This window comes from Magnusiomyces paraingens (assembly GCF_902498895.1).
Source record: "Magnusiomyces paraingens strain CBS 517.90 genome assembly, contig: contig4, whole genome shotgun sequence".
Taxonomy (NCBI): Eukaryota; Fungi; Ascomycota; class Dipodascomycetes; order Dipodascales; family Dipodascaceae; genus Magnusiomyces; species Magnusiomyces paraingens.
Genome location: NW_022474070.1, coordinates 1,156,519 through 1,169,912, shown reverse-complemented (window position 1 = coordinate 1,169,912; position 13,394 = coordinate 1,156,519). Strand labels below are relative to the sequence as shown.

The following is a 13,394-nucleotide window of genomic DNA, read 5'->3' as shown; positions in this document are numbered from 1 at the left end:
CACATTTTCTCTCCACTTTTTTTTTAAAAAAAATCTCTCTTTCTCTCTCTCTCTCTCTCTCTCCATTTCTTTTAAATATGCTTAAATAGATACTTTAAATGGTGGGGAAAATTTATAATCACAAACTAGTCTGATAGATATGCTTGTTGATTCACTTTCATTCTCCTCTTTTTCTGAGAAAAAAGAAGAAAAAATGATCTGTACTCGTGCGAGATTCAAGGGCTTGTGCTCTCTTTTGATTCTGAAACCTGACCTTTATATATATATATATATATATAAACATATTTGAAAATAGCTGAAAGAACCAAAAAAAAGGGATTTCTCATTTTATTTTGATAATTTCCTTTTAAAACATTGTTTTCAGTTACTTGATACCATCTGTAGATGAGTTAAAACACTACCACTTTTTAGTTTATTTCTTTTCTATCAAAAACCTTCCAAAAACCACTCCTTCTCAAACTTTTCCTTCTTCTTTTTTTTTTTTTTTTTTTATTCTTTTTCTTTTTATCTAATTGTATTTATAATAAAAATTTACATTTCAAACTACCATGGAAAGCCCGTTGCTCAAACTTCCAAACGAAATCATTCTGCTCATTGCAGATCTTTTAGTTTCGCAACCAAAACTAGGCGCCGCACACAACTTTACTCGACTAACAACCCCCTCCATTGACCAAATCTCACAACCACCACTACCACATACTCCAGCCACATACAAACAAAAGCCTGAAAACAAAATCCCTTCCATTGCTGCTCAAGCTCTAGCTCAGTTTATCTCAGACCGTGACTTGGCCCTTCAAAATCAAAAGTCTCCATCATGCAACAACCCTAAAGACTCTCTTTTGTCGTTTGATGGTTATACAACCCCTAGAGACCTAATCAATCTTTCGACTACTTGCCACCAACTGCGAAATGTTATCGGCGCACGGCTTTGGCACTCCATAATAGTCGGCGACTCGTCTCGAACTTTGCCCCACCGGTCCCCGCTAGTACGATCGTCCCAGGTCCCAGGATTTTTCCAGTAAGTTTATTCTTATTTTTTTCTCCAAAATGCCAATGAAAAAAAAGTTTATTGGGATAAAAAGTTTTCATTTAATTCTGACTCTTTTTTTTTTTTTTTTTTTTTTTTTTTTCCTACGTGTGCATTACAGATACTCGTTTGAAAACGAGCTCTCGGTGGCCATTCTGAGCCATGTCGTACACCTCCAATTAAACACAGAAACGAAGTGCACCGTTGTCAACGGACCTTACTATTCACATGATACCCCAGAGTGGGTTCGGCTTCTCGATCCTCGGGTCTCTCCAAATTTGGAATCTGTCAGCCTTGTAGTTCAAAACAATTTTCTATCAAAAAGATATTCCATACAGCACCTCAGGGACGCGTCTCACAAGGCTGCGGCTTATTTGTCAGCACACAACAAACCAACAAAAGTGAGCCTTGTCACAAACACACCAATTGAACTTTTTGATATTGCCTTTCTCGATTTTGTCGAGTCCGCTGAATGGACTCTAACTGAATCCTTTACAGATCTGAGCAAGATTTCTCACGTCTCATCGTTGAGTTTAACTGCCATCCCTTCATCTTCAAACATTCCACTAAAAGTTGTTTTACCCACTACTACATTAATTCAATACCTTGATATCGATTCAAATGTGTCTCTTGCAGGGCCATTGCCAAACTCTATTGTAGGGCTCATTTTGGATTGGGAAAAGCTGGAGATGCTTACTGGAGCATACCATAGCCTGACAGATTTGTGTATAGTTGTGGACCCTGGTGAGTGCCACAACTACCAACATTCAGATAAAGTTGCACTTTCCTCATTTGAAGAGTCTTCTTCTTTTTCGTTATCAATAAGGTTTCTCCCAAACTTGGAACGCCTAGCTTTAGTTGCCGGATATGATGCTCCGCAAATGGAACCATCTGTGCTCGCCTTTTTGGCAACTGTTGGTAAATCCGTGTCTGGGCTTTACATTTCCGGCTTTTCGTCCCACTTTGTTCTTGCCGCGTTAGCTCTGGTCCCACAATTAACTGAATGCCATATTTCTTCTGTGAATGATCCAAGCTCCATTAATATTCCCAATCCACTTAAAAACAACTCCTGTGTTACCAATGATTTGAGAAATAAACCTTTGGCTCTTCTTCCTCCATCATTTGCTGATAGAGTTCTAAGTACAGCGGCAATACATACGCCTCACCTGCAATCTTTGTGGCTTAATGTGACTTCTGTGAGTAAAGGGGTTCTTCAAACACCCATATTTACGACTCGTAAAAGGTTCAAATGCAATATTTCCAGGTTATCAAGATTGACTCAAATCCATTTGCTTGAGTCTGCGGATTTTATCCTAAGCACTAAAAATGTGCCATTAATAGTACCCAAAAAGTTGGTGTCTGCAGACATGGAGACATTAAACAATACTAATAAAAACGTTATCTTGAATGAAACTTTTTCCCGAGTTTCAAGAGTTTCAGTATGGCCGGCCATGTTTATTTTCCAAGATTCGGACAAATTGTGCAAGATGCTGCGTGCACGAGCCCAGCTGCATAAAATGCGCTTCTCAACGAAGCAAAGTTGCGACCATTTACGGCCGTATTGGGGACATCAACAAATTGCATGGACCATTAATATTAAATATTAAAGGGCAGAGATTAATATAGTTATTAATTATTCTAAAATAAAATATGCATTGAACTAAACAAAAAAAAATATATATATAAGAAAATTAAATGATTTGTTGTTACTTTTTAAGCATCCTCCTTTTCGGCATCAGTGTGGATCTCAATGTGTGTTTGCTGATCCTTCTCCTCGCCTCCCTGGTCAAAGGCGGAGGTAGGAGGAACCCAGTTGGCAGTACGCCAGGCAGGAATCTTAGCATCCCACATGTAGTTAATTTCCTCAAGTGTCTTGCCCTTAGTTTCAGGGAAGAGCAGGAAAACGTGGATAGTCATGGCAATGCAAAACACGGCAAAGATAATATAAGTTTTCCAGGTAATGTTCTGAAAGGCGGTGGGCACAAACATAGCAAGTGCAAAGTTAAAGGCCCAGTTGGCAGAAGCACACAGACCATTGGCCAAAGCACGCTGAGGAGTGGGGAAAATCTCAGAACAGTAGACCCAAATAGTGGGACCCCAAGTGGGGGCAAAAGTAGCAACAAATAGATATGAACAAGCAATAAGAGCTTTGGAAGCAGACTTATTGTCGACGGTAATCTTGATGAGTTCATTGCCATCGACTGAATCAACGTGACGGCCGTAGGAAGCTAAAATACCAGCGGTAGCAAAGAGCCAAGCCATCATAATGATAGAACCGGAGATGAGAACCATACGGCGGCCCCATCTGTCAAGGAAAAGAAGGGCAGGAACAGTCATAATAACATTGATGACATACTGGATAGAGGAAGAGACCAAGTTAGAGTTTCCGTGGTAGCCAGCCATTTCAAACATCATAGTAATGTAGTACATCATGACATTCATACCAGTAAGCTGCTGCCAAATCTGACCCCAAAGACCAACCATGGTTCTGTTGATAGAGTCCTTCTTAAACAAGTGCCAAATCTTCATGTCTGCATTTTGGCGCTCAATCTCAACAGCCTCACGAATTTCGTTAATTTCAATGGTGACCATTTCGTTATCAACATCACCCTTAGCCTGGACGTTTGCAATAATATGGATAGCCTCTTCCCAGCGGTCCTTAGAAGCGAGCCAGCGCGGAGATTCTGGGAGAATGAAAACACCAAGGAACAAGAGGAAACCAGGAATAATCATGATACCCCAAGCCACACGGAAAGAGTTGGGACCGTTAATAAAGGAGCAGCCATAACCAACGTAAAACATAATCATGATACCCCAAGTAATAGCCCACTGAAACACACCAACCAAGCGTCCACGAATGTTTTTAGGAGATAATTCAGCAATAAGAACGGGGACAGTAGAAGAAGCCAAACCAATGCCAAAGCCAGCAATAACACGGCCGGCAATGAGCTGGCCTTGGTTTTGGGCTGAGCACTGAACTGCACAACCAATCATCCAAAACACTGAAGCAACTTGGATGCAGATCTTTCGACCAAAACGGTCGGAAAAGTAGCCCACAATGAGAGAGCCGAGGAAAGATCCTCCGGCCATAGAAGCTGTGATGCCACCTTGTGTGATAGAGTCTGGGTAGTTGAAGTATGAGCGGTAGTGTTCCTGACCGACAAATGATGAGACTGAGGAAATATCAAAACCGAAAAGCATACCACCTATGGTGGCAATAGCGGCTGTCAGATAGGGATTGTAAACGACAAAGCCCATTTTGTGATGTGTGAAAGGAAGAAAAAAAGAAAGAGAGAAAGAAAGAAAAAAAAATGGAAAGGGCAAAAAAGAGAAAAGAAGGATTAATTAAAAAAAAAAAGGATTTGAAGATTAAGTTTTAAGTGTTAAAATGAAATGAAATGAATGAGGAAAGAGAAAAACAACAAAAAAAAAAGGTTAGACATTTAAGGAAATGAATGAGTATTTATAGGATAAGAATCACAAGAGACATTGTGGAGAAACATTTTATTCCATCTGGAGAAAATAAAAAATTACGGGGAAAAGAATAAAAAAAATAAAAAACAAAAGATTCCAATTATTTTCTTTTTTTCATTTTTTTTTTTTTACATTTGAATATTTTTGTCCGACTGTGTCCTTAACTTCTCTCTCTCTCCATCTTTTTTATTTTTTTTTATTTTTTTATTATTTTTATTCCTTGCCTTTTAGTTCCTCCCACAAAGATTTTTCCGTTTTAGGACATTTTCAAAGGCGAGTTTTGGTCCCCGCCTTTCTCCACACAATTCAAACCAAAACTTGATGTTGATGATAAGTTTATAGTATGATTTCTCGATATTTGCCCCTCCTTTCTTACTTGATTCATAAAAAGGCAAATAAACTTTAAACATTTATGAAAAAAAAAAAAAATTTTTTTAAAAAGCTTTTTTTTTTTCAGTCTAAAATAGAAAAAAAGAAAAAAAAAACTTTCTTCCCTCTCCCCTCGCCGGTGCTCATCAAGTACTTGTAAACCAGTAAAGTCGACTGTTATTTTATTTATTTATTTATTTATTTATTTATTTATTTATTTATTCTCATGGTTGATGCATTCTAACTCTATTGAAGCTTGTTATGGATATGATTATATCCTTCTAAGTGATAGTGGCCAGTGTTAATTCATGATTTTCCTGGTTTAGGAATCCTATCCGAACATTAGATGGAAGATTTTTTAAATAAAGATATAATAATAATAATAATATTAATATTAATAAAATTTATTTATTTATTTTTATTTTATTGTATTTTATTTTTAATTATTATATTCAATTATTTCCATTTATTTAATGAAATTCCGTTTTATTTTGAGATTTTTTTCTTGAGTAGCAGCCCCCCCAAAAGAAAAAAAAAAATTATATTTGTAAACGCCGCACGTAATTTATTACATAAACCGTAGCCGTCCAAAAGAATAGCCTGCCAAATCAGTCAGTCATGACGTCGCTGAAAAGAAAGGAAGCAGCAAGAGTTTGTTTGTTTGTAATTGTTGGTGTTGGTGGTGCCTTTCAGAAAAAAATTTTTTTTTTTTTTTAATTTAAAATACAAAAAAACAAAGAACAAGAGCCTATTCAAAAAAAAAAAAAAAAAAAAAACCGTCGGGTAGACCTCGTGCGAATATATTTTCTAAAAATGAGAAAGAAAGAAATACTAAGAGGGGGATGGTAGTTATTTTAAAATCAAAAATTGTTAAAAGGTCTGCCTGTCTGTTTGTCTGGTTCATGTTTCCTCCCCCTCCAATCTCTGGTTTTTTTTTTTTTCTTTAGTTTGAGAAAAGGGTCTAAATACAACAACTTCACCATTATTATTCTCTACTACATTTTGAGTCAATGTTGATTTTACAAGTTTTTTTTTTTTCTTTTAGTACCCTTAACGTGCAACTAAGAAAGATCCCATGAACTAGAAAAGATATATATAAAAGAAATAAGAAAAAATGCATCCAACTTCATTTTAACCCAACACGAAAAAAAAACAACGCCTCCCTATTCATGGCAAATACTCTTAGTGTTATTTATTTACCAAAATAAATAGATGCAAAAGCCGAGATTACCGGTGGTTGTCGGTGTTTTTAGAATCAACTCCGGAGAATATATATATATTGATGGTGACATTTCATGGTATACAATTAAACCTAAGTTGAGTATAATTTCCTTTGAAAAATTATAAAAAAAAAGTTGAATACTACAAGAAATCAACTGTATTTATAAAAGAATATCAAAGTCTTTCAAAAATTCAAATTTCAAAATCTTTTTAACGGGTCTGGAACACCCTGTCCCGAAAAATATTTGGATTTATGTGTAGAGATAGTTGAGGCTACCATTGAAGAAATGAAGAAATGAAGAAATGAAGAAATGAAGAAATGAAGAAATGATGAAATGATGAAATGGGATATTTTTTTTTATGGTTTCTAAAATCGGTTCTCATTAAAGTTAGTCGTAGTACATTGCTATTTTTAATATAGATAGTGTCACACACACACACTAGAGAAATTTGGCACATTTTTAAGCTCAGATGCAACCTTGCTTATTTGCCACTCTATGAACAGATGACTTGATTATTCAATTATATATTTATAAATAATTTTCTAAAGAAACAGGGTTTTCCTTAATATGAACGTTGTGTTGCATGTCATATATAATACTATGCTATACTAAGTCACAATTGTGATTTAAAAACTTGCTTTCAACCTACGTAACTCATTCATTCCATGATCATCAAATATGAAATAAAAAATAAAATTTAAAGAAGAAATTTTTTTTTCTAAAAACAAAAAACCTTGTTATTGAATATTCAAAATATGAAACAAAAAAATAAGGTAAATTCCGTTAAAAACTATTTTATAAATCTCTTCTTCTTCTTCTTCTTTCGTGTAGAAATAACCATGATAATATTACATAAGAAACTCTGTCTTAGTAATTAAGTCTCGTTGCCTTTTGCCTTTAGAGGCCATATTTCGAGATTTTGATTATTGAAAAAAAAAAAAAAATTTCAAGATTCAAATAAATAAATAAATAAATAAATAAATAAATGAAAATGAAAATGAAAATGAAAAATCAAACCATTCGAAAAAAAAAACAACAACAACGGACGTATGTTTCCCGCGTATACTTTCAACCATATAGGTTGTGGGACTATTAATTAAATCTCAAGGCATAAAATAAATAAAATAAATAAAATAAAAAATAAAAAAAAAACTCCTTCGCTTGTTCAAAGACCAAATTAATTGGATAAAGAATTTTTCTTTGGAAAATCATCTACAACCCATTTTTTTTTTTCATTCATAAAAAAAATCAAAATAAAAAAAAAAAAATTATCCAAAGCAGCTGCCAGACGTCTGTAGCAACAGGACGCTCCCACATTCTTAATTTGACATTTTAAGAAACCATTTAGTTCATATCACGCTTGCCATATTAAAGTTATAAAAAAAAAAAAAAAGAAAATTTTTCATTATTGACCATTTCACTCAGGTTCATAACCGTTGGTATCAGTTTAATTCAAAATAGCACACTTGGCTTTCATTCTTTCTTCTTTTCTTACAAACACAAAGATGTCAGCTTTTACCGAAGATATATAAAAAAAAAAAATATTAAAACTTTTTAATAATTTGGTAGGACTTGACCCTCTTATTTTTTTTTAGTGGTTTATTTTCAATCCCAACAAAAATAATACATTTACTGGTAAAATTGGGATAATAGTATAATTTATAAATATATTTAAATATTTTAGATAACCATCAAAAGCCGCGATTCCCCTACTAAAGATGAAAAATCTATATTTTAATTTTAATTTTAATTTTTTTTTTCCTTTCACCCTTCTTTCCTACCAATTATTGCACTCTTTTTTTCCCTTTCTTTAAAAAAAAAAATAAATCAAGATGTTTCCTTTTAACGGAATCCTTTGCTCCGATTATATACTCATTCCCCTCCAAAAAGTACAATAACTAGCGACCCCTCTACTTGGTCCAATAAGCTACATTATCAACAGAAACAAATGATAAAAAGAAACAAAAATAGGGCCCCTCATAGCCTTCAAAAGTGGTGCTCACATACTTTAAAACATAGACTAACCTTTTTATTTATTACTACTACTTAATTTACTTATTGGTGGTAGTGGTGTTGAGATTTATCCTGATCATATTTGGATGCTTTCAAGGTATTTCGTGGGGGGCTGAAAGGTCTGCACACTTAAGTTACAATCTTTTGATTTTCCATATGCAAAGACTGAAAAATCTGTAATAATAATAATAATACTCACATTCTTCTTCCTTATAAATAAAGGAGATGTCTCTCCCCCTCCAAAAAAACAAAAAAAACAAATGTTTGTCGTTTCGTTTGTGTAACTGCACCTAGACATATCGTCCACCCTAAAAAAGCACAAATTGCGTAGTGAGAATAAAGAAATTCTTAAGAAATCGGAAAAACTTTCAATAATCCGGGTTGACCAAAAGTAGACTCGAAAAAAGAAAACAAAGTGAACAGAAAAAGAAAAATCCCTAAGAAAGTTATCTTTATAATTATAATACATATATTTCAATTTTCTTATGAAATCAAACTCACACTTTTAGACCTTATTCAAATCAATAAAAACTTCTATTTCTTGAAATATTGCTTTTAAATTCTTTGAAACTCACTACGTATTCAGTATTGGCAATCTCTTGTCTTTTTCTTTATAAATCAAGCAGTAATTGTTGTTGTTGTTTAATAAAATTTCCAACATGGACTAGTCCTTCCCGAATTTTACACTGCTTTCTTTATAAAAAAAAACTATATATCAATTAGTTGTGTTGACTTTTGGATGAATGATATTACGACTACCATCTATCGCTTCAACCCCACAAAACAATAATCCCCCCAGATTAATAAGTTTCAATGTTCTTTTCCCCTCAATTTTGCAAAGTTTGGGGTAAATGATTTGGCTAAAAAAAAGAAAAAAAAAGGAAATAAGGAGAACCCTTCAAATCCTATTATAATAAAACTTTGAAAGATAATTATTTCAAGGTTTTTCAACCATATTCATTTTTTTCACTTTAACAGATGATTGAAACTCGCTCACCCTTATATTTCATTATCTTCTTTAAAATCTTTAACTAAAAATACTCAATAGGCCTCTCTTTACGACTCCTTTTTAACCACTATATATCTTTATTTTTCTTATTTATTTTTCTTTTATTATTCTTCAGCTTAACTTTAATCGAAATCAAGATACCAAGACCCAAACACGCAATCATTGTTTTTACTACACACTCATAAGTATATTTTTCTCTTACTCTGCATCATTTCTCACAGTATTGAATCGAGAGTTTTCCAACAAGAAAATACTATTTTATGTGGAAAGTATGAAGTACTAAACATGAAATTAAAATGGTGGTATTGTTTTATTATTTTTTTAAAAAAAAAAATTCTCTGCTTTGTAATTATATTGATTTATAATTACAGAAATTCTTTCCCCACTTTTTAGAAAATTAAAGCAAAATAATGGTTTCATTGTTAAACTTCAAACTTAAGTTTAGAATAATGAAATATATAAATGGTAACACGTTTTTTTTAAAATAAAAATAAACAAAAATGAATGTACTTAAATTAAATATAGTTAGAATTCTAACTTTGAAGTTTTAATTAAAATAAAATTATCATAATTATCCAAAATCTTTTTACATATAAAAAATAAAAAATGACCCCACTACTTTTTACTTATTTTGTAATTTATTTTTAAAAGCTTTTAAGCGATCACTTGCATTCAAATTTTTCCTCTAATCCATCCCGAAATGTATACATACTCTGACCGGACCACACACCACCGCATTTAAATACAAAAAATTTGAATAAGAATAAACAAGGAGTTATGGAGCACCCGGATATAGTTCCGTATTTGAGGAATTTTTAATAGTGATAATTATTATTATCATGATTTTTTTGTAAAAAAAGACAAAATTCAATTACTCTAAACTTTTGCCTTATTTTTTTTTAATTTTTTTTGTTTTGTTAAGAACATAATTATGTCAATGAAATTAATCTACTGTAATCATAGTGATTACTATAATTTATCTCAAATGAGCAGATAAGAAATATATACAATCGATTGTCCTCTTCTATTTCCAAAAAAAAAAAAAAAAAAAAAAAATTAAATTTCATAATTTTTTAATGTTATGATGAAATTAAAATTTTTCTTCTATTATAGATTAACCTTGAGTCAATCTCATATATTACCACTCTAGTCAATAAAGTCAAGAAAATAAATGAAAGAAACTTTGAATACATCAAAGAAACCTTCAAATATTGAATTGATTTTTAATACACCTTAAAATTTTAAATAATTAGGAATACCCATTTTTTTGATATATCGTATAAATTTCATTATCTTTTTTTTTTTTTTAAATTATAACATCGTTTTTATATTCAAAGTGAATACCATGAACTACCAAAATTTATTCTTATGATTTTCTTTTTTGTTTTGAATTTTTCAATATCTCAAAAGAACAAATACCAAGTCATGCGTACTCATTTAGAAATGGTAACAATATCTCCATCATTTTTCCCCAGATTTGAGTTCCTGAATTCTTTTCAATATTATAATCTTTGGTTGGTTTCTTTTTAATCAAATCAATAGATTTAAGTTGCAGGTACAGAAACAAGATGTATCAGTACATATGGCTAAGGTACAATGTTGTTGTGAAGCGTGGTCCCTGAGTCGGACGAGGGTCAACCGGTTCCGGTTCTCCTTAATCCTAAAAGCTGCACACATCATAAGGCTATGAGTAATCGTTTGTAAATATAAATTTCTATTATAAATATCGGTAGTTTTTTCTTCAAGTGTTTAACAATTTATTTTTTTCATATCAAGTTTACCTCACACAACGTCTAAGAAAAAAAGATGGGTTCACACTTTTAAACTAAATTTACAAGCAATATGACAACTATACAATTTACAGTAATTAGATTCAATATTTCAAATGAAAAAAAACTAATTATTAATTCCACTTATTACAATAACCAGCTGGTTGCATTTTATTTGCATTAGTAAATATGTGTACTTTTAATTACTGGAATTTTTAATAATACACATCGAGAAACATCTATCATGTATAAAGATTATTACCCTAAATATGCTACCTTTTGATTTAACTTGATTGGCATCAACACTTCTATTTAGCACTTTAATCATCAACAAGGCTATTTTTTAAGATTAATTTAAACAGCAAAATTATCATTGTTTTTTAAAGCTCGAGACTCACTGAAAAGAATTTATGTATTATAGAGTCAAACCAAGTTATATTTTGTATCATGCAATAGGTTTCTGTTAAATTGATTGATTTTTTTGTTTTTTATTCAAAAGCTATAGAATTATAAGACATCAGCATTTGCACTATCCTTTTTGTTTTTACTATTTATCTTCATTTTCATCATGAGCTTTTGATTTAACTTTAACATTGAATCTCCAAAGGTTTAAAAATAAATCTTGATGCTATCTTACCAGAAATAATGGATTATTTGTTCGTTTTTATTCAAGGGTTATAGAATTATATAACATCAGCATCTGCGCTATCCTTCTTGTCCATACTATATATTTTTTCATTTTAATAATAAACTTTTAATTTTGGCTTCAACATTGCATCTCCAACAGCCCGAAAATAAGTCCTGATGCCAGCTTACGAGGAACAGGGGGTTAAAATAACCAAACCTTCCCAACCTATCTCCACTTGTCTTCATCAACGCTGTAATTGTATTTCTTAATCCCTCCAAGCAGAGATAAAGCTTACAATCTCTTGTAAGCCAGTTAAACTGTTTAAGAGAGTCGACATGTCCATCTCTGGAGATATCCGTTTTAGTCCTTTTCTTTCCTCTTCAAGCAAAGGACACTCGACTAAAATGTGATGAACTGTTTCCAGCTCTCCACATTTGCAGTTGTAACTATCCTTTTCAATTCCAAACTTTTTAAACCATGCGCCAAAGTTGCCATGGCCTGTGCGAAATTGAGTAATATTACTCAAGATCCTTCGACTATCTTTCTTCATGATCACTCCCGTAACCATTTTGGAAAGATTATCAGTACATTTCGACTCCACTGTGATATTATGATACCACAGATCCTTACTACTGTTCCAATACATTTCTTGCCATTCTTCCATTGCTTGTTTTTTCAAAATTCCAATCGTCTGATTTTGTTGTTGTTTCAGTGTAAGAGGTTCAACCCTCTTGCATTTTCGTTATTCATCCTTCTTAATCATATAGTCTCTATCATCTTTCGCCAACATGTAAAGAGTGGTTAGCTTTGCAATTGGAGATTTCTCAATCAATGTTAACAAATGACCATTAATAGGATTAGTTTTGCTAATATTTAGGTGTAAACGAATAGCTTTTCGTGCCACCATAAATTTTAGCCTAATACTATATGGCATAATACCAGCTTCCTTTTGTTGTACCGCAATAGGAGTTGTGCGATAAGCACCAACAATTCTTCTTAAAGCCATGTTCTGCATCACTTCCAACTTGTGGATTTCTCCTTTCAAGATTTTATGATGCCAAATTTCTAAGCCATATTCGACAATTGGTCTCACGCAAGCAATATACAGTGATCTGACTGCAGACCCCCGCATACCTTTTTGCACGCCACCAAGATGCCAAATAGCACCAACAGCTTTTCTTGCTTTATTGATTTTATTCAAAATATGAGATTTAAAATCAAGCAGATTATTCAAAGTAATTCCAAGCAATTTAACTTCCTTCTGGGGTTCACGAAGTTCTCCATTAGGTAAAGTAAGTTGCACTTTTTCATCTTTATGTTTCACATTTTTTGTAAAATGAATAAAACCCAATTCATCACCCAAATCTATTTTGTTCATTCTTGATTTAGCCCAATTACAACATTTTTCTAATATGTTGCTTAAACTTTTGGTATTTTCTTTAATTTTACCTTCAACGGTAATAGTCACATCATCAATAAAGCCAAAAGGAGTTCCACCCCATTCTTTAATGGCATGATACATTGGTGTGGAATATATCAAAAAAAGTAGTGGTGAAATAGGTGAGCCTTGCGGAATTCCGGTACTAATTTTTTGCACTGATCCTTTTCTTCGGTCCATGAGCATACTAGCTTCTCTTTCACTTACAAATTGGTACGTCCAGTTTATAAGTGCTTTGGGTAGTTTCATATCCTCCATTGTGTGTGCCAATATATTTCTGTTAACATTATCAAAAGCTCCTTGAATATCAATGAGCATAGCTGAAATTTTTTCTTTACTAGTTTCAATTCTTTGGACAAGTTCCAAAACAGCATCAGTAGCACAATAACCTTGTCTTCCCCCATATTGCTCTGGTGGAAGTAAGTGTGTTGTAAGCTTGGTCAT

The 13,394-nt window shown here is 32.5% G+C and overlaps 3 protein-coding genes across 3 annotated transcripts; 1 reads left to right on the top strand and 2 right to left on the bottom strand.

Annotated features, from left to right (window-relative positions):
• Positions 1-548: 548 nt before the first annotated feature.
• Positions 549-2,324, top strand: SAPINGB_P005147 (uncharacterized protein; the record flags this gene model as incomplete). Its single annotated transcript, XM_031999862.1, has 3 exons — positions 549-1,018; positions 1,149-2,223; positions 2,271-2,324. 3 exons carry the CDS (start codon positions 549-551, stop codon positions 2,322-2,324), a joined length of 1,599 nt encoding a protein of 532 aa, XP_031855753.1.
• Positions 2,325-2,740: 416 nt separating this feature from the next.
• Positions 2,741-4,285, bottom strand: SAPINGB_P005146 (uncharacterized protein; the record flags this gene model as incomplete). The annotated part of the gene is made up of 1 exon (XM_031999861.1): positions 2,741-4,285. One exon carries the CDS (start codon positions 4,283-4,285, stop codon positions 2,741-2,743), a length of 1,545 nt encoding a protein of 514 aa, XP_031855752.1.
• A 7,969-nt stretch (positions 4,286-12,254) lies between these two features.
• SAPINGB_P005145 (uncharacterized protein) lies at positions 12,255-13,394 on the bottom strand (the record flags this gene model as incomplete). Its single annotated transcript, XM_031999860.1, has 2 exons — positions 12,255-12,823; positions 12,962-13,394. 2 exons carry the CDS (start codon positions 13,392-13,394, stop codon positions 12,255-12,257), a joined length of 1,002 nt encoding a protein of 333 aa, XP_031855751.1.